This window comes from Pan troglodytes, chromosome 4, assembly GCF_028858775.2.
Source record: "Pan troglodytes isolate AG18354 chromosome 4, NHGRI_mPanTro3-v2.0_pri, whole genome shotgun sequence".
Taxonomy (NCBI): domain Eukaryota; kingdom Metazoa; phylum Chordata; class Mammalia; order Primates; family Hominidae; genus Pan; species Pan troglodytes.
Window position 1 is genome coordinate 35,374,387 of NC_072402.2, and position 27,899 is coordinate 35,402,285.

Below are 27,899 nucleotides of genomic sequence, written 5' to 3' on the forward strand. Positions count from 1 at the left end.
TCGAAAATCTAGAAGAAATGGATAAATTCCTAAACACATGCAATCCACCAAGATTGAACCACGAAGAAATCCAAAACCTGAACAGACCAATAACAAGTAACGAGATTGAAGCCATAATAAAGTCTCCCAGCAAAGAAAAGCCCAGGACCCAATAGCTTCACTGCTGAATCCTACCAAACATTTAAAGAACTAGACCCATTTTCCTCAAACTATTCCGGAAAAAAAAAAAAAAAAGGAGAATACTTCCAAACTCATTCTACGAGGCCAGTATTACCCTGATACCAGAATGAGACAAATTCATATCAAATAAAGAAAATTAGAGGCCAATATCTCTGATGAATATTGATGCGAAAATCCTCAGCAAAATACTAGCAAACTGAATTCAACAACACATTAAAAATATCATTTATCATGACCAAGTAGAATTTATCACAGAGATGCAAAGACGGTTCAACATATGCAAATCAGTCACTATGATACATCATATTAACAGAATGAAGAAAAAAAACCACATAATCATTTCAATTGATGCTGAAAAAGGATTTGATAAAATTCAACAACGCTTCATAATAAAAACTCTCAAACAACTGGGTATAGAAGGAATATACCTCAACATAACAAAAGCAACATATAAAACAGACCCACAGCTATTATCATACTGAATTGAGAAATATTGAAAGCCTTTCCTCTAAGTACGATAATGATGCCCACTACCACCACTGCTATTCAACATAATAGTCCTAACTAGGGCAATCAGACAAGACAAAGAAATAAAGGGCATCCAAATTGGAAAGGAGGAAGTCTAATTATTCTTGTTTGCAGATGAGATGAACTTACATTTGGAAAAACCTAAAGACTACCAAAAAACTGTCAGAACTGATCAAACAAATTCAGTAAAGTTGCAGGACACAAAATCAACATACAAAAAACCAGCAGCATTTCTATATGCTAACAGTGAACAATATGAAAAAGAAATCAAGAAAGTAATCCCATTTACAATAGCTACAAATAAAATAAAATATCTAGGAGTTAACCAAAGAAGTGAAAGATCTCTACAATGAAAACTATAAAACACTGATGTAAAACATTGAAGAGCACACACAAAAAAGGGAAAGATATTACATGTTCATGAATTGGAAGAATAGTTGAAACATCCATACTACCCAAAGCAATCTACAGATTCAACGCAATCCCTATCAAAATATCAGTGACATTTTTCACAGAAATAGAAAAAATTAGCCTAAAATGTATATGAACAACGAAAGACTCAGAATAGCCAAATATATCCTAAGCAAAAAGGACAAAATTGGAGGAATCACATTACCTGACTTCAAATTATACTACAGAGCTATAGTAACCAAAACGGCATGGTACTGGCATAAAAACAGACACACAGACCACTGGAACAGAACAGAAAACCCAGAAATAAATCCATACATCTACAGTGAACTCATTTTTGACAATGGTGCCAAGAACATACACTGAGGAAAGGATCTTTTCAACAAATGGTGCTGGGAAAACTGGACATCCATATGCAGAACAATGAAACTAGACCCTATCTCTCACCATATACAAAAATCAAATCAAAAATGGATTAAAGACTTAAATCTAAAATGTCACACTATGAAATGACTAAAAGAAAACACTGGGGAAACTCTCCAGAACACTGAACTGGGCAAAGATTTCTTAATAGGGCAACCAAAGCAAAGATGGACAAATGGGATCACATGAAGTTAAAAAGCTTCTGCACAGCAACAGAAACAATCAACAAAGTGAAGAGACAACCCATGGAATGGAAGAAAATGTATGTAGACCACCCATGTGACAAGGGATTAATAACCACAATATATAAGGAGCTCAAACAACTCTACAGGAAAAATCTAATTATCCAATTTAAAAATAGACAAATTGAATAGACATGTCTCAAAAGAAGACATACAATGGCAGCCTGGTATATGAAAAGCTCTCAACACCATCGTTCATTACAGAAATGCAAATCAAAACTACAATGAGATACCATCTCACCTCAGTTAAAATGGCTTTTATCCAAAGACATGCAATAATAAATGCTGGTGAGGATGTGGAGAAAAGGGAACCCTCATAGACTGTTGGTGGGAATGTAAATTAGTACAACCACTATGGAGAGTAGTTTGAAAAAAAAATACTAAAAAACTAAAAATAGAACTACCACATGATCCAGCAATCCCACTGCTAGATATATACTCAAAAGAAGGGAAATCAATATATAGAAGAGATATGTGCACTCCCATGTTTACTACAGCACTATTCACAAGAGCTAAGATTTGCGAGCACCCAGGTGTCTGTCAGCAGACAAATGGGTAAAGAAAATGTGGTACATATATACAATAGAGTAGCATTCTGCCATGAAAAGGAATGAGATCCTGTCATTTGCAACAACATGGATGGAACTGGAGGTCATTATTTTACATGAAATAAGCCAGGCACAGGAAGATAAACTTTGCATGTTCTCACCTACTTGTGGGAGCTAAAAATTAAAACAACTGAACTCATGGAGATAGAGAGTAGAAAGATGGCTACCAGAGGCTGAGAAGGGAACTGGGGATGGTTAATGGGTACAAAAAAAATACAAAGAATAAGACCTAGCATTTGATAGTGCAACAGAATGACTACAGTCAAAAATCATTTAATTGTACATTTTAAAATAACTAAAAGAGTATAATTGGGTTGTTTGTAACACAAAGGATAAATGCTTGAGGAGATGGATACCCCATTTACCCTGATGTGATTATTATGCATTGTATGCCTGTATGAAAATATCTCATGTAACCCATAAATATATACATCTATTATGTACCTACAAAAAACTTTAGCCATGCCTGGCTAATTTTTGTATTTTTAGTAGAGATGGGGTTTCACCATGTTGGTCAGGCTGGTCTCGAACTCCTGATCTTGTGATCCGCCTGACTTGGCCTCCCAAACTGCTGGGATTACAAGCATGAGCCACTGCGCCCAGCCACAGAAAATTTAATTAAAATATAAAAAAAAAAACTTCCTCTTACAGAGAGCCTTCTACAGCAGGTACTATTTCAGGCGCTTTACCTATATTAACTTATTTAATCCTCACAACAACCCCATGAGGTAAGCACTCTTAATACCCCCAATATAAAGGACACTGAAGGACAATACAGTAGATAACTTACTCAAAGTCACTAAAGGGAAGAGCTAGTTTTCCAACTCAAACCCTGAGTCACAAGAGTCCACACTGTTTGACTCCTGCTAACTTTTGAATTTCCTCTACTTCATTCTGTCCATAGATATAAATTAGCTGTAGGAACTCCACAGAAATGCAGATTTAACTTTTGACTTTGCTTAGTCCAATATGCAAATAAAGTGAAAATGATCAAAGGATACAAAAAAAAGTGCAAAGATCGAAAAATTACACACGGTCAGTAAACATAGGGAAAATTATTTACAATGCTAACTAGAGAAATTCAAATTAAAATAAGACAAAAGCAGGCATTAAATTTGGTAAAACCCACATAAGACACCTAAATTATCTTTGATATGCCAAATTCAAGCTTTTAAATCTCATGTGATGAACAAACATTTAGGAATATCACCAGTCAATGAATGCTGCTTGCCAAACAAAAATTCACTTTTGACAATGTCATTATGAAATATTTTGATATTTTATTGAATTTCGCCATTGTTATTTTATAAAATTAAGCAGAAAACAAAAAAAATGTGTTGATAAAATTGATTGACTTTACTCAATCTAAATTAATAAAATATATACTAAGTTAATAAAATATATACTAAGTTAATAAAATATAAAGAAAAATGAACTAAATCAAAGACAGGAAATCATAATTTATCCATTTATCATAATTTATCATAATTTATCCATTCCATTTCTATATTCATTTTTTCAGTATTACAAATACTGTTATGATGAATATCCATATATAGAAATATTCATGTGCATTTCTGATGATTTCCTTAAGATAAATTCCTGAAAATGGAATTAACTGGATCAGAGGGTATGAATGTTTATAAAGCTCTTGATCACCATTTCTCATATTACCATTTCTAGCAAGGAAATGATAGGAAATATTGAAAATACAATATAGAAGCCTACCTTTAAAAATTTTTTTCCAGATTTTATTAATTTTTTTAGTTCTGTAAAAGCAGCTCTCCTTACAAGTTTACTGTTTGACTTTTAATTATTCAAGTTTGAACACATGGTCAGAAAAGGATTAAGATCAAAATGAAGAGATTTGATGCAAAATTTTTCATCTATGTGACTGGCAAAGATTGTTTAAATGATCACCCTCAATGTGAGCAAAGGTTCAAAGAACCCTCCTAGACTATACTGGTAGATGTATAAATTGATATTACCATTTCTAGCAAGCAATCAAGAGCTTTATAAACATTCATACCTTCTGATCCAGTTAATTCCATTTTCAGGAATTTATGTTAAGGAAATCATCAGAAATGCACATCAGTATTTCTGTATATGGATATTCATCATAACAGTATTGATAATACTGGAAAAATGAATATAATAAAAATGGAATGGATAAATTATGATACACTTATATGACAATGTCGTGTACTTATTTTGTTTTTAAGGGTACCTACTGAAATATTAGAGGATAAACTGATGCTCCCTAGGATTTGCTTCAAAGCCAATAATCCAGGGAGAGGGAAAAGGGGAGGGAGTGTAGAAAAATGAGAATGGTCCTGAGAAATGCTGAAGCTGGCTAATAGAGTGATAGGAGTTCATGACACTATTCTGTATAATTTTGTGTATGTTTGAAATTTTCTGCAATAAAGTTTTTAAAAATGGGGAATTTTAAAGTTAAAAAAAAAAAAAAACCACAGAATATAAAAGTGATTTTGCAGCAGGAATGCAAGTTCACAAATGGAAAAAAGTGATATACACACACGGAAATAATGTGCCAAAATGTTTAACAGTCATTTTCTCTGGGTTACAGAATTCAACTTATGAATTTATCCTTTTTTTTTTGTCTTCTGAATGAACATATATTAGTTTTATAATCAGAAAAACAAATTATGAAAGCTACTTCGAAAGAAATTAAATTCAAATGAAAATGAACACAACACTAAGGACAAAGAAACATATGGAACTTCACTTAATCAATCTGTTTGATTTTCTTTTCTTTTTTGAGATAGAGTCTTGCTCTTTCGCCCAGGCTGGAGTGAAGTGGTGTGATCTTGGCTCATTGCAACCTCTGCCTCCCAAGTTCAAGCGATTATCCTGCCTCAGCCTCCGGGGTAGCTGGGAATACAGGTGTCTGCCACCATGCCCAGCTAATTTTTGTATTTTTTTTTTTTTTAGTAGAAACGGGGTTTTGGCCAAGCTGTCTTGAACTGCTGACCTCAGGTGATCCACCCGCCTCAGCCTCCCAAAGTGCTAGGATTACAGGCGTGAGCCACCGTGCCTGGCCTCGATTTTCTAAATGATTTGTCTACCTACTACATGAAAATCCTTATGGGCTTCTCTGCCTAGTCCAAAGTCCAAATTCGTCAATATACAGTCTACTTCGCTGAAGCCCCAGCACACCTTTCTGGTCTCTTTCCCACCACACTCCAGGTGGCAGTACGGAGTCTTTCCAACAAGGCACCTTCACGTTTAGCACTTAATACATTATGCCTTTAAGTCCAGTTAGGTATGCACACATCTGCCTCTCCTGTGGGGTTGTAAACTCTGCCAGACATATATCATAACCACATCTTCTTCCTCTGTACGCACAGTGCCTAGCACACTGCTTCATACGTAAGTGGTCTGATCTTAGATCCAGTAAACAAAACCACTGGACACAGCCATGAATTGAAACTTGCAGCACAGACAAAGCATCTCCAAAGTTACATAAACTTTGTAAGAAGTGAACTCTAAATTATCTCCAGAAACTGAAGATTACCAATAATTAAATATCATAAACCCCATAATTATCAAATAATATCATTAAATAATATCAGAAACCTCTTCAAAAAGACTGCCTTCTAAAGTTCTACATTAAGGTGATAGTAGGGGTAGGTGGTGTTTCTTCTATTTGTTTTTTAGATATGAGATCTCACCTTAGTTGCCCAGGCTGGTCTCAGATTCCGGGGCTCAAGCAATCCTTCCTCCTCAGCCTCCCAAGTGGCTGGGATTACATGCATGTGCCACCATGCCCAGCTTTGTTGTTTTACTTTTTTTTTTAAATTTCCACTACTACAGTGGAAATATAATTTTTGTAAGTAAAAACTATTTTTAGCAACTTTAGTAAGTATCAGTTTTGGAACTAAACCTAAGTTTCAGAATCGGTATTATATTCCAGTGATGTGCCAACTTACCTAACAGATGTGGCTCTGTGGATGAGCGCCTCTGTTTGCTCGGACAAGGCCGAAGGAAGCAGCAGCTCTACTGGCTGCAGGCTTGACATCCGGGTTTCTAGCTCTGAACGAGAAGCAGAGTCCTGGAAACTATCAAACACAACCTCGCCTGTGGCAGGCTGCACTCCCTAAAAACAAATACAAATATAATGTTACAGAAAAAATGTATTTCCCCAGTTATGGCTATAACACAGCATAAACATGGAAAAAGTAAAGATGATACACTCGGGAGTATGTATGTACTCTATTTCTAAAGTGTTAGAAACCTGTCTGCTTTTCAAGACTCTTACACGAAGAGTCAGACTCACAGATATCTAAATGATACTATAAATCAGATTTCCGAGAGCCGCCCTGAATACAAGGCCTGGAGTTAATATACCTAACGGAGTGACTATGGCAAGTTACCAAACACTGCCAGGCCTCAGTTTCTTCCTCTGTAAATGGAACCAAACCAGCCTACTTCTCTCATAAGGTTATTGTAAGGATCAAATTATAAAATAAACAGGAATTATTTGTGAACTATAAAGCACTGTACAAATAGTAGTTATCACTCAAAGTAACAAGTGACATGGTCCTAGTAACCAGACCACCAGTACTGTAGTAAATTACTACTTCATACATCAAAGTAACACATAAAAAGTATACTTTATCAAACTCTGAATGAAGCCCAAGTAGACAGTCTATCCAGTGGAATAATCATGCCAACTTGAACCTGCTCCCTAACATCCTAAGCCAATAATAGCAAAGATAAACTGGAAAAGATCATGGTTTGGAGAAGTGATAGGAAGTTTCTAGCCAAGGTCCCAGAGTGACAATGGAGTAGAGTCAAGATTCAAATCCAGGAAATCTGACTACTCCCCAATCCACACTGTTAGCCACTACGTATGCTTATGAAAGCCATGGGGGCTAGTTACTGGCTGCATTAGCTAAAAAGAGGAAAAATCACCAATCCCTATGTTCATATACTACTGATGGAAAGCCACTTCTGACAACAGCAAGGCATTATCTAGGAATGTTGAAGTATCCACACCCTATAATTCAGCAATTCCTCCCCCAAGGATATACTCTGGAGAAACTCAGGCATTTGTATACGATACAAGACATACAAAAATATTTACAGCAGCATTCTCTGTAGAACTGTAAACTAGAAAGAATGCACATGTCCATCAACAGGAATGAATAAACTGTAGATCATAAAATGAAATAGGAAAAGGCAATGAGAGAACTACAGTGACACATGTAAATAAATCTCACATACAAAATGGTAAACAAAAGGAGCAAAACCCAAAAGAATACACACACTATATTTACATTTGTATATAACGTTTAAGGTGGCAAGGCTGGAACTAGAAGCTCCAACTAAAAGCAAGGAAATTATCATCTTCAAAGTCTGGATTACAGACACCTCTGGAGGGAATGGACACCCAGGGATCTTATGGGTTGGAGGCAGTGTTATAGCTCCTCTAACTGTAATTAAGGAACATCCTTAATTCTAGCCCAGAGGCTTTCTCTAGAGCCTAGAGAGATGGACTATCAGTACATAAGGATACACATGTTAATTTATATACCAATCTACAAACCAAGCATTTACAAAAACCAGGTACAGATGTTGAAGTAACAAATTTTTCAGTCAGCCAAATTCCCTTTTTCTTTAATCAGAGAAATGGTCTACACTGTAATACCCACAACATCTATTACCCTGTGTGATATGTATCACACTGAGAAACCTAAAATCAGTGTGTATAAAACTGCACTGCCCAGACTGAAGGCACAGAGCCTGACTGCAGTGATACTACAACAGTACAGCCCTTTGAATTTCAGACTAGTTACCAATACTCAAAAGGTGACTCCCAGGTACTGACCAGGCAATGAGTGACACCCATTGTGACAGGGAAAACAGTGTCAAGGGTAAAAGAAGATAAGATCAATTTTGGCCACACTGAGTTTGAGGAGCCAGAGTAAATTCTAAGTATCTCTGTTCAATAAAAATTTGGATACAGGAGCCTGGAGCTCGAGAGAGGTGCAGCCTGGACCCAGAGCTCAGGATGTCATCAGCCCAAAAGTGGTTGCTGAAGTAAAGGACAGCCCCAAAGAAAATGCTTGAAGGGCAAACAGCTGTTTTCATTTTTCCGAGTCCCAGTTCGCACACATGGTTAACTCTGGCAGTAAGCCAGATGGTATTTCTAAATGCACTAAGTAGGAATTATATACTATCAACTCTGTTCTTTAGAAGGAGTTTTAGGTAAATATAAAATAGCACATTACATATGTTAAAGCTTAAAAGTAAATAACTTTACTATTTGTATATAGGTCCAACTGCCTGTAGCTAGATAAAACGTGCTTCTCAAGGATAAAAATATCATTTAGAGCTGTCTAACACCAACAGGAATGCTAACTCTCTGAAAGAAGGGCTTATTGGTTAAGCAAATGTCAAGTTAACACAGAGTTATGCAGTCAAAATAAGGTATTAAAAGGCACATTGGAGACATTCAGATGGTAAGAATTTTTGTTGATATTGCCACTGACCGTAGAAATTAGAAAAAGCAAAGAGAATTAGTTTTCACTTGGACAGAGTTCCATTTGTGCTTAACTTACAACAGAAAAGGGGTGATTGATTGTTCTGAAGGGCCTTAAAAAGTCTAAGACCTTTAGCAGAGTCCAGGTAAGTCTGTAAATGAGCAAATTTATTCATAAACTGCCAGAAAATCAATAAAACTATGAGTTGGCCAGGCGTGGTGGCTCACGCCTGTAATCCTAACATTTTGGGAGGCCGAGGTGGGCCGATCACCTGAGGTCAGGAGTTCAAGACCAGCCTGTCCAACGTGGTGAAACCCCATTTCTACTAAAAATACAAAAATTAGCCTGGTATGATGGTGGGTGACTGTAGTCCCAGCTACTCGGGAGGCTGAGGCAGGAGAATTACTTGAACCTGGGAGGCAGAGGTTGCAGTGAGCCAAGATCACGCCATTGCACTCCAGCCTGGGTGACAAGAGTGAAACTCCGTCTCAAATAAATAAATAAATAAAACTATAATTCACAAATTACATTTATCTAGAAAACTGATTGTAAATAATCCTAATATTAATTTAGTATGGTATTTTATATCAGCCAATTATCATTTCTCTTTAACTATCCCCTCCACCAAATCTAGATATAATACCATAGTCATTCATGTTTAATTTCAAATCCCTAGAGGAAATTTATAGAACACTTTGCCACCCATGCTTGTGTTGGCTTAGTGTTTTATTCTGCTATCTGTACATTTTCCACACATATGTCTGCCATTGTGTCTATCTTCAACCTTAAAATCTCAGGGCACATGGACCAAGACCATCTGGATCTCTCCATAGCATAGAGTATTGATATGGTTTGGCTGTGTCCCCACCCAAACCTCATGTTGAATTGTAATCCCCAATGCTGAGGGGGAGACCTGGTGGGAGGTGATTAGATTGTGAGGCCAGATTTCCTCCTTGCTGTTCTCATGACAGTTCTCACAATATCTGGTTGTTTAAAAGTGTGTAGCACTTCCCCCTTCACTCTCTCTCCTGCTAGCCTTGTGCTTGTGAAGATGTCACTGCTTCCCCTTCGCCTTTCGCCATGATTGTAAGTTTCCTGAGGCCTCCTCAGCCATGCTTCCTGTACAGCCTGTGGAACCATGAGCCAATTAAACCTCTTTTCTTTATAAATTACCCAGTCTCAAGTGGTTCTTTATAGCAACGTGAGAATGGACTGCTACAAGTACCAAGTAGCCATGAGAAAATTGTAACTAGCGATTTAACATATAATATTGTGAGAAAAATGTTTTTCTTGTATAATTATCTGAAGGTACACTTCATCAGATATCCTTATTATAAACCATACATGATAGGTCATATTTAGAGATACCATGAACATCTAACATTTGTTCCTCACCTGCAAAGTACTTACCACAATGCCAATAAAAATGTTGCCCTTTTTTTTGTCCCTAACATTTTCCTTATTTTCAGAGATGCACAGAAGATAGCTGGTAGAAGTATCAGTCATTATCTCATCAACATTTACAGCATCATCCAGCTTGATTAGGGGATTCACATTTAATAATAATTAAAGAAAAATAATTATATGCTAAATTCTAAATCCGAATATGCTAAATTTCCAATAATATTAACTATTTTCTCCTTTAAAATAATGGTTCACAGCCGGGCGCAGTGGCTCACACCTGTAATCCCAGCACTTTAGGAGGCCAAGGTGGTAGGATTACTTAAGGCTAGGAGTTTGAGAGACCACCCTGGGCAACAGAGCAAGATGCTGTCTCTACAAAATAAAAAAATAAAAATAAAGAAAAAAATAATAAAATGATGGTTCATTTCACACAGTACTTCTGCCCTTTGCAAAAATCTTCTGCCCAGTATTCATTCTTCTGATTTATTTGGATCATAGTTGCATGCCTTATCTTTCCTAAGATATAAAGATCATAAAGACAGATAACCAGTATCTTACTTCCAAAGGGCTTAGTGGAGTACATCAGACCCCATGGAGGCCCAAATATCAACCCACTTCATCACTTGGATGATGCTGAGACTTGAATCCTTAACAATCCCATAATGTTTAATTCCACAATTCAAAGTATAAATACACTAAAAGGGTGTAAATTATTTTCCTTTTTTAATGTACCTAAAAGCTCCCAGATATAGCAAGACAATTTTTTAAAGACATGAGAAAACAGAAACATATATACATTATATGTGCATGTATGTCTGTGTATGTGTGTATAAAATGAGTCCATTAACTAACTCTCGGGGATGAAAGCTGATTTGGGGCAAAGTCTGGACATACCTTTGGACATCAGGACATAGGACCCATAAAAGCAGCAAAGGAAAAGCAGGGAGGGGGACTGTACTAGTAATGAGCTTCAAATAACAGACTCAAGCTTTAGCAAAAGAAAAAATAAAAATACCAGGTTCTTACAGCCTGATCAGCTTAGAACAACACAAGGCTGTTAATAGTTTGGAGCCCATTTTGAGTGATAGCTGTTCCCTATTTATAGTATTCATGGAACAAAACAGTCCTTAGAATTAGATGAGCTGAGAAATAAGCAGATCTGTAATAAACCATAACAGAAATAATACTTTCACACAGTATCATTTAAGGCCTTCTTATCCCTCCATTCTTCCATTATCAGAGAACTGATTCCACCCCCATAGTAATTTTTTTTAAATGCACCCTGGTCTAATTTTACATATAATTATTTGGCTTCTGAAACTGACAATTTTGCTTTTGAAATTATTTGGCATCAAATAACACACTGTATTTATAAATGACCGTAAATTTAGGGGCAATCATTATGCACACTGAAAATTCTTACCAAGTGAGAAAACTTCACCCACAGCCCATTTTCAAAAGTAATAAAATTTTTATAAAGTTAACAATTAATGAAGATGGGCTACCACTATATTTTATAGGCATTTAACTCTGTCTTAATTCTGACTTCAGCAGTTCTCTTTTCACATTTTGAATTTTTTGTTTGTTTGTTTGTTTGTTTGAGACAGGGTCTCACTCCTGTCACCCACGCTGGAATGCAGTGGCATGATCACGGCTCACTGCAGCCTTTACTTCCTAGGCTGACGTGATTGTCCCACCTCAGCTACCCAAGTAGCTGGGACTACGGGCAAGTGCCAACATGCCCAGCTAATTTTTTGTATTTTTGTGGAGATGGGGTTTTGCCATGTTGTCCAGGCTGGTCTCAAACTCCTGGGCTCAAGCAATCTGCCCACTTCAGTCTCCCAAAGTGCTGGGATTAAAGGCATGAGCCACAGCGCCTGGCTTCAATAAGTTACTTTTTAGGTCTCACTTTGGAAAGACCCTGAGGAGCTTGTAGGCCCTAAGCACCTAACTACTTCCCACAAATGGGCTAAGGAAGATATAATTTCAAATCAGATACTAACCTGACATCGTCTTTTATTAGGGTTGCTTTTTTTCTTGCTCTTGAAGTATGATGAACTTGCCTTCTACTATGACATGTGAAAAGATGCTTGTTTCCAGCCACTACTTCCCTCTTGAATAGCACACCTAATCAAGGGTTCACCTTAATGCCTCTCAGCTCATCTAAAAAGTTCCCAAAGAGCAACTAAAAAACAAACAAACAAACAAACAAACAAAACCTGCCATCTTCAAACAAAGCCCTTGTATCATTTAAGAGAAAAACTCCCGTCCAAAAAGGATATCTTCTCCAATAAGTGTAGATTTTGTATAAAGGGCAGTCAATTTCCGGGAAAAGAGTGAACTTCTGTTGTCTCCAATGGCCTTTAATGCTGCAGTTTCAGTTTGCTTCACAACTCCCACCTTCAACAAAAATAAGAAATATTGCTATCAAAGGATAAAAAATGACTTGTAAAAACTCATTTCAAAATGTTTAAACGTCAATTCTGAAATGGTTAAAATAATCAGTCCACAACGTTCAGATGTAGGGTTTAAAGGAGTTGACAAGGGTGGATAATTTGCTAAGAAACACTATCATAGAGTTTAAAAATTTACCCTAAATATCTAACAATATGTTAAAAACTCATAAATATATAATACTAATAATTATGAAACACTTTCAGTTCTGTAAAATGCAAAATTCTAAACCAATTGAAACCTACCTACCACCTTACAAAACACGTTTGCACTCTCTGGAGGAGAATCCCAATTTCCTTTCCCCACAAGTTAAAGCCAAAGCTGACCTTATATCCTTTTGCCACCAGGCGGCGTACATGAACAAACAGTCTGTGAGTAGGTATACTTGCTGTCATAAAGTTGTGATCTAAATGGCAATAAATATTGAGCTCTCGGGCTGCAATCTAAAAAATGAAAAAAGAAAATATCAATAAATTTATATTTTAAGATTCCCTATGTGATGTTGGTTCACTTTATTAAAAATTAATCAAGGTATACATTTAGGATTTGTACACTTAATCTAAATGTGTACTATGTCAATAAAAAGTTTAAAAAAATGTTCCCTGTATAGAAGCCTATGGTTTAATGTATTTTGGGCAGTTCCAGTGACCTAACTTCAGTATCAACATCTGTATCTATAAAAGACTCAGAAAAATATGACAGGTCTTCTACATCCTTAGAGCTTTCCCTACACAAAGACTATCCAATACAGAGATCATGAGACTGTAAAAGAGTAAGAATTTGCTACATGGCATGTGCAAATGACTGACATTTAGAAGACACTACAGAGTATGCAGAAATGATGAACCCATCCGGACAGAGAAATCATTGAAAAAGTAAAAAGAGAAACCCCAGGCTGGCTAACTAATTAATGATGCACGACTGATAGAAATATAGAACCATGAAGCACCATGTGATTCCCTGATTTCCTCTAGAAAGCATCATGGCTTAGATATTGCCCACTGAAGCCATGGAACTCTAATTCTAACACTCTCGCTCCCCAACCTCACCCCTTCTCTGAACTCTATTAGTCCCTCACAGAAGGGCAGAAAAACATCAGCCTTTACCGTGGTCAGGTCTGAATTTACCGTTTAACCTAGACAGTTTCTCTCCTTCGCCTAGGGGATGACAACTACATATTTGTTCCTGCCCTCAGAAAACATGGTGACATTATCTCAGAGCCTAATTTAATATCACAGAACATAGCATAATGCATCTGACTTTGAGAACGCTGCTTGCCTGCCACAGAGGATTTAGGAAACTTGAAGAAAAAAAGTTGGCCAAGTCTTTACTTCCCATCCAGGAAGCACAGACATGCTACCTCATCACTCTCTAGTGTACAATCCAACCAGGTCCCAAACTATAGAATCATCACAAGCATTCATGACTTCCAACAAAGGTGTCACCTGCAATACTTTCCCTAAGTTTGCCCATGAAATGTTCAAATTTCACTTTCAACCTTCTTGACTAGGGCCTATAATAAATATTTCAACATTAAATACAATCCCAATTTTTTTTTTTTGAGACAGAGTCTTGCTTTGCCGCCCAGGCTGGAGTGCAATGGCAGGATCTCGGCTCACTGCAACCTCCATCTCCCGGGTTCAAGCGACTCTCCTGCCTCAGCCTCCTGAGGAGCTGGGACTAAAGGCATGCACCACCACACCGGGCTAATTTTTTAAATATTTTTAGTAGAGATGGGGTTTCACCATGTTGGCCAGGCTGGTCTCAAACTCCTGACCTCAAGTGATCCACCCACCTCAGCTTCCCGAAGTGCTGGGATTATAGGCATGAGCCACCACACCTGGCACAATCCCAATTTAGACTAAGACACCAAGTTGACTGACACCCAAAGAGATCTGTAAAACTTCAAACAACTTCTGGTGGTAGCTGGTAAAGTTCACGTGTTCTTCCATTGAGACTTAACTTTGTTCCTGCCTATGAAAATTCATAAATTAAGAGTAAACAGAGGAACTTCTATACATCTCAAAAATGTTTCCTTGCTTGAGTCTTCATTAGAAAACATATTTACATGATTACGGTTTATTCACTAATTGACTCATCCAATAAACTTTGGATGGAGAAAAAGTACTGGCCTAGTACCACGGAGAATAAGCGCTAACATTCCAACAGAGACCCCTCACTTTTTCCCACCAAGTCTGGTTCCCACCAAGTTTCTTGTGTTCATTTTTAGTTTTTACTTTACATAACAGTATTTTTTAAAAGGTGATTGATCAAATCAGCTTTTATATAAGGTCAGAAAATGAAACAAAAATACTAAAAAATATCTAAGGCTAGACAAGAAAAATATAAAATAGTGCCTGAAAAGACGACTTACCTCTGCATCTTCCCCAAAGAATCTATACTTATATCCACATTCCACACACAAAACTGCATCTTTGTGCTGCTGCTTCATTTCTATGTATTGTAATTCTAGCGGCGTATAGATGCTTTTGGACCGTTTGTTAGCTGATTTGGAAGCAGTTTTCTGTAAATTTTCATGACTTGTATTTGATGATCCAAACTGACTGAGATCAAAAAGTGTTGTGTCCTGGCAACCAAAAGATGTATAAAGTTTTAAAAATATTAACTACAATAATAAGTTCCCAGAGACGGAAAATGCAAATCTGGCAAAAAGCTAACACTTAGTGAATCTAGATGAAAAGTTTACAGAAGCACATTGTAGCATTAAGGCAAACTATCCATAGGTTACAAATATTTTCAAAGTAGAAGGTTAAAAAAAATTATGAACCAAGTAAGCTATCATAGAATTTTTATGCAAATTTTGAAAGTCTAAATATCTTAATGTTTTACATACTTGTTTTTAAATTTGATTTCATTAAATCTATTATTATTAACACTTATTTTCTTTTTATTATTTATTCTCAGGTGTGTAAAGCACAAAAGGCCAATGGGGACAAATCTGGCTCTCTCTCAGGAGTAGGGCAAAACCACTTTGAGCAAAGCATGCCAACAGATAAAGCTGCACTTAATGTTTTATACTTCCAAGCACACTGTAAAAGACAGCACATTCTATAAATTCTTATAGAAAGAAAGAACCATGATTCTCTTGGTAAAGAAACATGAGAAAGAGCTGTTAAAAAATTTACAGCACAAGGCCACATTTTCAACATTAGTACTCCTACTATTCTTACCTTTCTGTGAGAAACCATAATTAATTCCAATTCACAGCTTAGGGAAAATTCCTCGCTTATTAGACTTAATTTAGAAAAATGTAAATGAGACAAATTTATAGTTGGCTAAATCCAACTTCTAATTAATTGCCACTCTGTCACTGCCAACTTCTAAAAATTTACCCAGCTCCCCCTACAATGAAAAATATGGCCTAAAAATCTAGTGACCAAAAAGAAGAGGGGAGAGTGAGAGAGAAGCAAAATGGCCCAGGAATGGGAACCCCAATCCAAAAGAAAACCCAGAAACATGTACACTTTGTAGTTCCCAAATGTTTAAAACAATTCAGCTTCACCGGGACATCAGGTAAAGATACTAACTTTTCAAAAAAAACTCAATTTATTTGAACAGTGCAGTCCAGCAAACCTCCAAAGATCAGCAATAAGAAGACGGTGAGGCATGGAGAGGTTGGCAAGAGAAATCCAGGTCATTATGATGGCAATGGCAGCCCATCTGGAGCAGCCACTGCCGTAACGCCAGCTGCAGTAGGAGAGGCGCGGCCAGGGCTGCATGCTCCACAGAACCGACAGGAGCCAGAAATGGGTGGAAGAAGCCTCGCCCCCTTCTGAGTTGGCAGGGTGAGAGCCTCACGCTCCCCGGGCACAGCTGTGGCTGCCCAGTTGTGGCTGCAAACCTGGGCATCCCTGTGCTCTTGGGGGCTGGGAGCAGGCAGGAGTCCCGCCCTCCTGGGTGCAGCTGCAGCCACAGCCGCCCAAGCTGTGGCTGTGGACCCGGGCATCTCTGCAATCTCAGGGGCCCAGAAAGGGAATTCCCCCTCCCTCTGCAGGCTCAGAAGTACCTGCTCCGACTGCCTGGCCTCTCCCAGCTCCCAGCACCCACTCTGATCTCAAAGCTGAGGCCAAGCCTAGGAACTGTTGCAACCTGGCTGGGTGTGCACATGCTCAGGGCAGTGCTAACATGCCAGCCCCCTGCTGCCTCGGCCCCCTTTGGACTTTGGACACTGATGAACATGGGAAGGAGGCCAAGGAGAGGGCTGAGGGCAGCTCAGAGCTGTCCTGCAGGTGCCCCATGGCACAAACAGCCTGGGTGCCATGGATGACGGCAGGAGGCAGACAGGCTCCTGGGCAGAAAGGGTCAGGGCCGGGTGAAGCCCCACCTTCAAGCCAGGAACAGCCTGAAGCCTGGGGGCCAGGCTGACGAACCAGAATTAGAACTTATGGTGTTTTCTGAGCCCGCCCATGGCAGCCCATGAACCAATCAGCACACACTTCCTCCTCTCAAGCCCATACAAATCCCCAGACTCGGCCAAACTTGAAGAGACAAGCAGACAACCTGCCTGCGGAGAGAAGCTACCCACTCCAGGGTCCCCTCTCTGCTGAAGGCTCATCACTTCTCACTTGATGGGATGCCCTGCCTGCAGAAAGAAGCACCCACTGCGGGTCTCCCCTCAATGTTCTGTCACTCAAGAAAGCCCCTCTTTGCCTTGCTCACCCTCCACTCGTCCACATACTTCATTCTTCCTGGAAGCAGGACAAGAACCTGGGACCCACCGAATGGCAGGGCTAAAAGAGCTGTAACACAAACAGGCCTGAAACCCATCTCTTGCTTGCCACATTGCAGCAACAAGAAGGAGAGAAGACAGGAGAGAAGAGCTGTGGACCTTTGGGGAGCTCAGACCTAGGGGCTCCTAAGCCAGGTCTATGACACCCTCTCTGGGGCTCTGCAGTTCCTGGAATCTCCAAGCTTCTGGGCGCCACTGTGTTCCCTGGTGCCAGCTGTGGAAGCTGTTTGTGGTACGCCTGGTCCAGCCCTCATTCACGCTGGCACCTGGAGCTGCCCACCCTGCCGAAGCCAGCATGCCTGGCAGTGCACAGGGGCCAGACCCCATGGTCACCTGCTCACACACCCCTCACCCTCACCACTCCACTCCTGGCTCACCCTTGGCAGCTGCGAGATTCAGGCCAAAAGCAAAAGCCAAGCACAGCCCGCCAGGCCGAGTGGGAGGAATGAGCCCAGCAGGCCCAAGTAAAAACTCGGGCAAAGGCACCACCAGCCACAGAGGTTTACAGCTGGCGAAGCAACACCCCAAGGATTGCATAACAATTTTCCTATACCTGAGAATGCCTTTGCTTTTAATTTTGATGAGTTTCCTATTTTGTTTCCATGACTTTTATGTCATGGAATATAGTATGTATTCTATATTAAATGCAGGTATATACTATGTAGTATAAAAGTTAACACAGAAATCATATTTCTTAAATTGTAAAAACTTATTCTTACTTTATACTTTGCTCTTTTAGGAAATGAGATAAGCTTCCAGGAAAAAAAAGTTTTATCCTTATGGGATGCTAACAATTAAATCAATCTAAATACTTGAATATTAAGCAACTTTTTTTTAACTTTCATTTTAAGTTCAGGGGTACATGTGCAGGTTTGTTATATAGGTAAACTTGTGTCATGAGGGTTTGTTGTACACATTAATACCTGGGTAACAAAATAAGCAACTTTAAAAAAAATGATTTGGATAGAAATACTCATCAGATACATTACATTCTATTTCATATTCCCAGAGACAGTATGCTGAACTCAATTTAACCTTGTCTGGACAATTCAGAGTGATCAGAATATATTTCAAAACCTATTGAGAGTTATGGCATTGCTGACCCCACCCTAATGGTCCTGGACCATGGGGCATTTATGTTCACTCAGTAGCTTTTTGCCATTCATCCACGTCTATCCATGCCATCAAACAGCTTATCACTTGTAATAATGGCACTGCTTCTACGTGCCCCCTCTGTCTACTTACTTCTAATTTCCTGTGATGTGGACATGCCAAGTTGGTCATTCTATGTATAAAGCAATAATGTATACGCTCTTCTGAGACCTTGGAGTAAATGCTCCTATCAATAAAGTGAGCTTTAATGGATAAACTTTATGACTTCTATGCTTAATAACCACTATACTTAGGTGAACTGCTTCTAAGTATTAAAAGAGACTAAAAACAAAAACACCTTTTTTTCTTGATGATCTAAGATAAGTCAATCAATATTAGCCTGGCTGAGGGAGGAGTTCATGGATCTGGACTTTGTGGGAAAGGTGTGAAATCTTGAAAATTATAGGCAAAATTTTGTTGGCTTGAGAATTTTTCTGAAGAAAAAGGCCAACAGCTTTCATTAGAATTTCAATGACTCATATATATACATACACACATACATATACATATATAGAACCATTTCTCTAATTCAATGGTTGTCAATCACAGCTACAGATTAAAATGACTGCTTTTCCTTTAGTCTCACCTCATCTGCAGGCTAAGGTGGGAGGATTGCTTGAGACCAGAAGTTTGAGACTACAGTGAACTATAATCGCACAACTGTACTCTAGCCTGGACAACAGAGCAAGACTCCATCAATAAAAATAAAATACAAAATAAAATGTAAACTTTTAAAAAATATCCATGCACATTTCTCAGTGAAAACAAATTAGATAAGATTCTGAGGGAAGGTTCTTAATGGCAATTTTTGTTTTAAGTTCTCCAGGTGATTCCAATGTAAAGCTAAGGTTGCGAACCAATCACTATTCTGAATTACAGATTTCAATGATGGAGCATGAGTTAAATTCCCTGATTCTGCAATGATGAAAATCATTAAAAGTCTCAAAACAAATAGTGGATAAAGTAAAAAGCCCATGTTCATTTGGCTTACATTTGAATTTACTTTCTATCTATCAAGCTTTCAACTGAAACCTCAAAATATCTAAGTTGCCCATCATGATTTTCCACGGTAATCATGGAAACTCTAAGGAAGACTGTAAGAAACTGTGCTTGTATTAATTCTCAATAAAGAATCCCTCCAAGTCCCTTGACTGATCCAGGCAATACCTCAGAATTACCTGGAAGGCTTTTGTTTTGTTCCCATACAAACTAATTAATCCCTCCCAAAACATAGTAAATCGAATCTCCAGGGATGTAAAAAAACTAAACTAAAACACAAAAGCTCCCTCAGATGATTCAGAAGATCATCCAAGTTTAGGAACCATTGCCATGAATGACCTCAGAGAACCTGATAGTACTTCAGAACCCACTATTCTAGGTAACTGGATACTCATCTATAGCAGTTACATACCTTTTGATTAATCTGACATTTCGAATCTTCAGAAGAAACTGCATTCTTTGCATGTAGAAGACTGATATCATCAAAATCAGTACATTTTGGCAGAACTGCAAATCTCTCCTGCAGAGATTCTGTCTGGACTCTACTTTGAGGAAGGGCAGAATCGCAGCAGAATTCTTTCAGTTTTTCCAGAGACTTTGAAACATTCCTGGTCCTCAGACATTTCTTTGGCTCTTAGGTAGCAAATAAGAAGAAAACAGAACAATAGTAATTTTGGTCTCATTATGTCAATTCATAACCAGCATAGAATTTTTTAAAGAGGTAGATTCCCCATAAAGCAATGAACCTAACTATAATGTGATTTTTTTAAAAAAAGAAAGAAACACTGGGTTCAGGGTAAAGATGGCATATTAAACACAGATGCAATTTCACTCATTCCTGAAACCTCATTACTATAGTAGAGGTTTTTTTTCTTTTTTGTTTTTGTTTTTTTTTGAAGACATAAACCCATAAGGACAGAGAGGAGAGGTAACAACTGCAAATGAGATATCTAAAGCTAGAAAGGAAAACAAATGAACAGTAACCAATTCAGCACACCTGAGAGCTAAATACTAAGTCAGTAATTAGGAAAACCAAGAGCCAACTCTAATTACAACACAAAATGCTCAAAAGACTCAGGAATTAGAGTACCAGTAGCTCTGGAAAGGAATAAAGGGAGGTTCTAAAATAAAGAGGATTGGTTCAAAGCAATTTGTTCCCTAAACCCCTACCATACTCCAAGCTCAAAGACAACTGTCCTTCCTCCACATCAGCAGCCAACTGGAGATTTCTTCCCTGGAAAGGCAAAACAAGCACAGTTGATGGAGTACTGTACCTAACCCAGAAGGACGATAGGAACACAGACACAATGTATGCTGAGATCCACGGCCTCTCCAGAACCCAGGAAGCCAGAGCACTCCTACTCCCCTCCAGGCAGAAGCTGGGAGGACTCTTGACTGGGAAATCTTACTAGCTCAAGCGGAAAGACTTGATATTGACATCAGGGGTTTACCAAGAAAACCAAATCACCATACTCAGAAACACCATCACTTTGCCCATGATATGCTTTCTGCATGTCAAAATTGTATTCATTCTTCAAGACCCATCTCAAATCTACCTTTCCCATAAAACCTTCTGCTAATTTTCACAGCTTAAAATCATCTTTTCTTTCTCTGTGTTCCTCTAACAAGATCACATCTCCCTGTGGCACTCATCACAGTCTGCCAATTGGCAGTTTTTCATAAACAAGCAATCCGTAAAAGAAGGGAAACTATCATTTTCTGGATCCCTACCATGTACTAGAACACAGTATTTCACCGTTTAGAGCACTACTATTAGGTTGGTGCTATTAAATGTAAAGGAACTGGGACTGCACACATTTATCACCTCTTACCTTCCCTATTAAAGCAAAAACACTCTGAGGGCAAGAGTTGTGTTTTGTTCATTTCTAAAAGTTTAAAATTGCTCCCAAGCTGCTTGCTAGGGCCCACTCCCACCCTGTGGAGTGTACTTTTTGTTTCCAATAAATCTCTGCTTTTGTTGCTTCAAAAAAAAATAGTTTAAAATTTTCCCTATTTATATTTAAACCTCTTCACAGGCTTTCATTAGATCTCCTGTGAATTTTCTAGCCACAAAAATTTAAATTTGACTCTTTACTCAAATGTATATTCACCTTGTTTACTATTACTCTCTTTTTTGAAATGTATATTTGTATTGCTCTTCAAAAATATACTATAAGTGTGTATGTTATACAAAGATTTTCCCTCCTATAGACATAAAAAAAAACTTTGCCTGGAATGAAAGTGGGATGAAGATCTTGGAGTTGTATTTGCTGGGAAAAAAAAAAAAAGTATTGTGAAAGTTGATCATATAAATTGGGTCATTCTTGTCATGCTCAATTGAAACGGAGTAGAGAGGCCAGGGGAAAAATCACTGAGAGCACATATCATTGCTCCAAAAATGTAATTCTCTGCAAGCCTAGCTGCTAAAACTGCCTACTGTAACCTGAAACCAATTTTACCTGATAGCTGCTAAAACAACCTGCTGTGACTCTAAGGCTAGTTTTACCCATTGCAGTCATTCACTAATCAGAGCTTGCCAGTTACAACAGATTTTCCGAGTACCAATGAACCTTCGTTCAAAACAACACACTTTCTTTTTCCAACCTTGACCTCCCAGGCTCAAGAGATCCTCCCACCTCAGCCTCCTGAGTAGCTGGAACTACAGGCAAGTGCCACCATGGCCAACTAATTTTTTTTTAATTTTTTGTATAGACAGGGTCTCCCTATGTTGCCTAGGCTGGTCTCTGACTCCTGGGCTCAAATAATCTTCCTGCTTTGGCCTCTCAAAGCGTTAGGAATACAGATGTGAGCCACTGCTCCTGGCTTATTTCTCCTTTTTAATAAAACCTCCAATTTTCTCTTTGTGCTTCAAACATACCAAAGACCACCTGGTCTGTGTGTATGTCCCAAATTGCAATTCTTGCTTCCCAAATAAAATTTTTTTTTTTTTTTTTGAGACAGAGTCTCACTCTGTCACCCAGGCTGGAGTGCAATGGCGCGATCTCGGCTCACTGCAACCTCTGCCTCCTGGATTCAAGTAATTCTCCTACTTCAGCCTCCTGAATGGCTGGGATTACAGGTGTGTGCCACCATATCTGGCTAATTTTTGTATTTTTAGTAGAGACGGGGTTTCATCATGTTGGCCAGGCTGGTCTCGAACTCCTGAACTCAGGTGATCCGCCTGCCTCCGCCTCCCAAAGTGCTGTGATTAAAGGCGTGAGCCACCGTGCCCCGCCCCAAATAAAATGTCTTAGAGATTTGTCTCTATATTTTATTTGACTTTGACAGTATTTAAAACCGAAGTGTTAAAAACAAAGATGAAATAATCAGGGACTCTTATGGCTGGCAGATGCTACTGGATGAATAATAAATACTTAGTCACTGCCTATAACTTACTACAGGTGTTGACAGTCTTGCATCATTTAATGATGGGGATATGTTATGAAGAATGTGTCATTAGGTGATTTCATCATTGTGTGCACATCAGAGAGTGTACTTACACAAACCTAGATGATGGTATAGCCTCCTACACACCTAGGTTATATGGTATAGTTTATTGCTCCCGGGTTATAAACCTGTATAGCATGTTACTGTACTGAATACTACAGACAACTGTAACACAATGGTAAGTATCTGTGTATCTAAACATATTTAAACATAGAAATGGTACAGTAAAAATACCTATTATAATCTTATGAGATTAATGTTGTATAGGTGGTCCCTCACTGACTGTCATTAGGTAGCATATGACTGTGTTTACATTCTTAATGTTACTAATGTCTACTGTCTCTTTATTGTGGAAATACGATATAATGGTGTGCTACTGCTACTATGCATCCCTTTCTAACTCTAAAAAGGTCAAGCCGTAGAATGTGACTAAAGTTGCTCTAGAGTAAGGGCTATTATTCTCTACCGAAGTTTAAAAACAATCCTTAAAAAGACCAAAGTGATCCAAAGGAATTTAATTGCTTGCCAGAACAGAGTCCAACACTCTAAAGAAATACAAACTCCAGCAGGAGACAACACAGATTCAACATATCCATGATCCAAATAATTAGTTACTAGACATGCAAAAAATAGGAAAAATCTGTCAAGGGATGCAGCCCCAGAAATGACAGAGATGATGCAATTAGCATATAAGAACAAGAAAATACAATTTATAAATATGCTCCATATAATTAAGAATGTAAAGGAAAACATGAGCAAAAAGAGGAGCAAAAGGATTTTTTTTTTAGCTTTACTGAGATATAATTCATATAGAGAACTGGAAAATATTTTAAAAGAACAAAATGGAACTTCTGGAGATGAAACATACAATATGGGAAACGAACATTTTATTAAATGAGATTTACAGCAGATTAGACATAGCAGAAAAAAAGACCACTGAACTTGAAAACAGAGCAGTAGAATCTATCCAAAATGAAGTACAAAGAGAAATAAGCCTGGAAAACAAATGAAAAGAGCCTCAATGACTTAACAGATAACATCAAGTAGTTAACATCCCTGTAATAAACTCTCAGAAGACGACACAGGAGACAGGAAGACAGAAAAAATGTGAAACAATAACAACCAAAAAAGTTTCCCACATTTAATAAGACCTATAAACCCACAGACTCGAGAAGCTTTAAATGAGCTCTAAACAGGATAAAAATAAATGAAGAAATAAAAATTAAAAACCAGACAAAGGCAGCTGGGCACGGTGGCTCATGCTTGTAATCCCAGCACTTTGGGAGGCCGAGGCGGGTAGATCACGAGGTCAGGAGTTCAAGACCAACCTGGCCAACATGGTGAAACCCCATCTCTACTAAAAATACAAAAATTAACCAGGCGTGGTGGCGAGTGCCTGTAATCCCAGCTACTCCAGAGGCTGAGGCAGGAGAATTGCTTAAACTTGGCGGGGCAGAGGTTGCAGTCAGCTGAGATTGTGCCACTGCACTCCAGCCTGTGCTAGAGAGCACAGGCTGTCTCGGGTGTGGGGGAAAGAGACAAGGTCCACCAAAATCAAATATGTGTTCCTGCAGATTATATGGGGCAGAAAGAAAATCAAACTTGAAAATCAGCGATTAAGAGAAAATCTTAAAAGCAACCAGAGAAAAAGACAACCCTCTATAATTAAAAATAAAAAACCTTTGATGTCTTATATACTAAAGGCTAAGAATCTCCGAAGAAATAGTGACTCTTCTAAATATGACTTTTCCAGTATACAGTTACCTTGTTTACCATGACTTCCTTTATGCTAAAAATATATTTTTGAATCTTTTCCAATGTGATATAGTTTGACAGTGCCCCGACCCAAATATCAACTTGAATTTTATCTCCCAGAATTCCCACGTGTTGTGGTAGGGACCCAGTGAGAGGTAACCCAGTGGAAGGACCCAGTGGGAGGAATCATGGGAGCCAGTCTTTCCCGTGCTATTCCCATGATAGTGAATAAGTCTCATGAAATCTGATGGGTTTATCAGGGGTTTCCACCTTTCCTTCTTCCTCATTTTCTCTTGCCACCGCCATGTAAGAAGTGCCTTTCAACAAACCTGCATGTTCTACACATGTATTCCAGAACTTAAATTAAAAAAAAAAAAAAAAGAAGTGCCTTTCACCTCCCACCATGTTTCTGAGGCCTCCCCAGCCATGTGGAACTGTAAGTCCAATTAAACCTCTTTTTCTTCCCAGTCTCTGGTATGTCTTTATGAGCAGTGTGAAAATGGACTATGCATCTCTTACTTTATTATTATTACCTTGGTTTTCAAAATACATACTTAACTGGCTTTTCAAATGTATCTAAGTTTGCCTGTGAGTATAAAAGTTTCCTTCCCCCGTGGATCCCAGGTATAAAAAATAACTTGTTAATTGAAGAGTTAAGAACTGAGGTGGATATATACAATGGAATACTGCCTGGAAATAAAAAGGAATGAATGCATTATAGAGTAGCCAAAATGATAGACACAAAAAGCTGAATGGTAGGCGCCAGGGGCTGGGGGAAGGGGGTTACAGTGAGTCAGTGTTTAATGGGTACAGAGTTATAGGAATGCAAGATAAAATGAGTTCTGGAGATGGATGGTGGTGGTGGGTGCATAACAATATAAATGTACTAAATACCCCTGGGCTGTATACTTAAAAATGTCTAGGATGATAAATTTTATGTTATGTATATTTTACCAAAATAAAGAAAATGAATATTTTTAGAAAAGGGAATGAAGTACTGATACATGCTACAACACGGATGAGCCTTGAAAACATTACAGTAACTGCAAGAAACCAGACACCAAAGGCCACATATTGTATGATTCCATTTATATGAAATGTTCAGAATAGGCAAATCTATACACAGAAAGTAGATTAGTGGTTACCTAGGGCTGGGGAGTGCTGGGGCAGAACAGGAGGTGGCTGTTAATGGGCACAGGGTTTCTTTTGGGGTGATGAAAATGTTCTAAAATTGACTTTGATGATGGTTGCACAACTCCGGGAATATCCTAAAAGCCACCGAATTGTGCATGCTAAATGGGTGAATCATATTGTATAACTGTATCTTTTTTTTTTTTTTTGAGACAGAATCTCACTCTGTCACCCAGCTTGGAGTGCAGTGGCACGATCTCGGCTCACTACAACCTCCACCTTCCAGACTCAAGGGATTCTCCCGCCTCAGCCTCCTGAGTAGCTGGGACCACTGGCGCCTGCCACCACATCTGGCTAATTTTTGTATTTTTAGCAGAGACAGGGTTTCACCATGTTGGCCAGGCTGGTCTCGAACTCCTGACCTCAGGTGATACACCTGCCTTGGCCTCCCAAAGTGCTGGGATTACAGGCGTGAGCCACCGTGCCTGGCCCCAAGAACTGTATCTTAATAATTCTGTTATTAGAAAAAAACAAAAACAAAAAACTTGCCAGGTATGATGGCTCAGGAGCACAGTCCCAGCTACTGAAGGGCTGAGGCAGGAGGATGGCTTGGGACCAGGAATTCAAGACCAATCTGGTCAACACAGCAAAACCCTGTCTCTAAAAAATATATATATTTTTTTAATTAGCCAGGCATGGTGGCATGCACCTGTGGTCCTTGCTACTAGGAAGCTAAGGCAGGAGGATAGCTTGAGCCCAGGAGTTTGAGGCTACATGAGCAATGATCCTGCCACTACACTCCAGCCTGGATGACAGAGTAAGACCTGTCTCTAAAAAATAAAATAAACTGAAGTGGAACAGTCACCCAGCTTCTGACTAGTGAATGATCCTCCCCCTTCTTCCTTAGTGCCATTTTTAACAAGTGGCAAAGGTCCTATTTTAAAATATGCCAAGTGTGTTGTCTTATTGCAACAACATTCCATCTCAACTGTCCCCATGTGGTCTTAGTTAAGTTACTTAACTGTGATAATCATCAATTCTCTTCATCTATCACCCACTTCTTCCTCTATAAAAAGAGAACAACAGGCCGGGTGCAGTGGCTCACGCCTGTAATCCCAGCACTTTGGGAGGCCAAGGCGGGCAGATCACTTGAGGCCAGGAGTTCGAGACCAGCCTAGCCAACATGGCAAAACTCTGACTCTACTAAAAATACAAAAATTAGCCAGGTGTGGTGGCACGCACCTGTAATCCCAGCTATTCGGGAGGCTGAGGCAGGAGAATTGCTTGAACCCAGGAGGTTACAGTGAGCTGAGATTGAACCCAGGAGGTTACAGTGAGCTGAGATTGCACAAGTGCACTCCAGCCTGGGTGACAGAGCGAGAGACCCTATCTCAAAAAAAAAAAAAAAAAAAGAGGGCAAAAAGCATTCTTAGGAAAAATAAATGAGCTACAAAAAGCCTCTAGAATAAAAATCAAAGGTGCTCATTCAGTGCTTGTAGACCTAAAAAATGGGTCTATGCAGAATAATCAAGCAATGAAAGGTAGGCTGCCCCAGAATTGTAATATTAACCGTGGCAAATTCTCTCAAGTCACACCTCCTTGCATGACCCCTCCAGAAAGGTGAAGTTTTAGATTTACTTTTCTCCTTAGCCACACATCTCCATTCCTGTAGTTATTTCATACTAACGCTTTCATGTTGACCCTAAAATTCAAATTTTACCTTTTATGGAAGGATTAATATTTTACATATATCTCCATTGGACAGATACCTCTATCTGAATCGGGACTTTTTTTTTTTTTTCTCATTCTCTTTACCTAATTTCCTGAGGATAATGAATAAAGATGGATTTCCTGTCTTCCCTTATCACAAATTCTCTGATACCATAAAACTAGAGAAAAATCTGCTCAA

General features: G+C 38.7%; 1 protein-coding gene across 9 annotated transcripts in view; it reads right to left on the bottom strand.

Annotated features, from left to right (window-relative positions):
- Window positions 1–27,899, bottom strand: part of MSH3 (mutS homolog 3) — a 221,810-nt gene that overhangs the window by 190,987 nt on the left and 2,924 nt on the right. For all 9 annotated transcript variants that reach the window (XR_008547940.2, XM_054684241.2, XM_054684239.2 and 6 more), the window contains exons 3-8: window positions 20,070–20,290; window positions 15,131–15,343; window positions 13,083–13,199; window positions 12,583–12,702; window positions 10,309–10,452; window positions 6,343–6,509 (exon numbers count right to left, since the gene is read on the bottom strand). Coding sequence is in view for 8 of the 9 variants with exons in the window: in XM_054684241.2 (XP_054540216.2) it covers window positions 6,343–6,509; window positions 10,309–10,452; window positions 12,583–12,702; window positions 13,083–13,199; window positions 15,131–15,343; window positions 20,070–20,290 (982 nt within the window). In the remaining variant the exon portion in view is untranslated. The remainder of the gene's footprint in view (window positions 1–6,342; window positions 6,510–10,308; window positions 10,453–12,582; window positions 12,703–13,082; window positions 13,200–15,130; window positions 15,344–20,069; window positions 20,291–27,899) is intronic.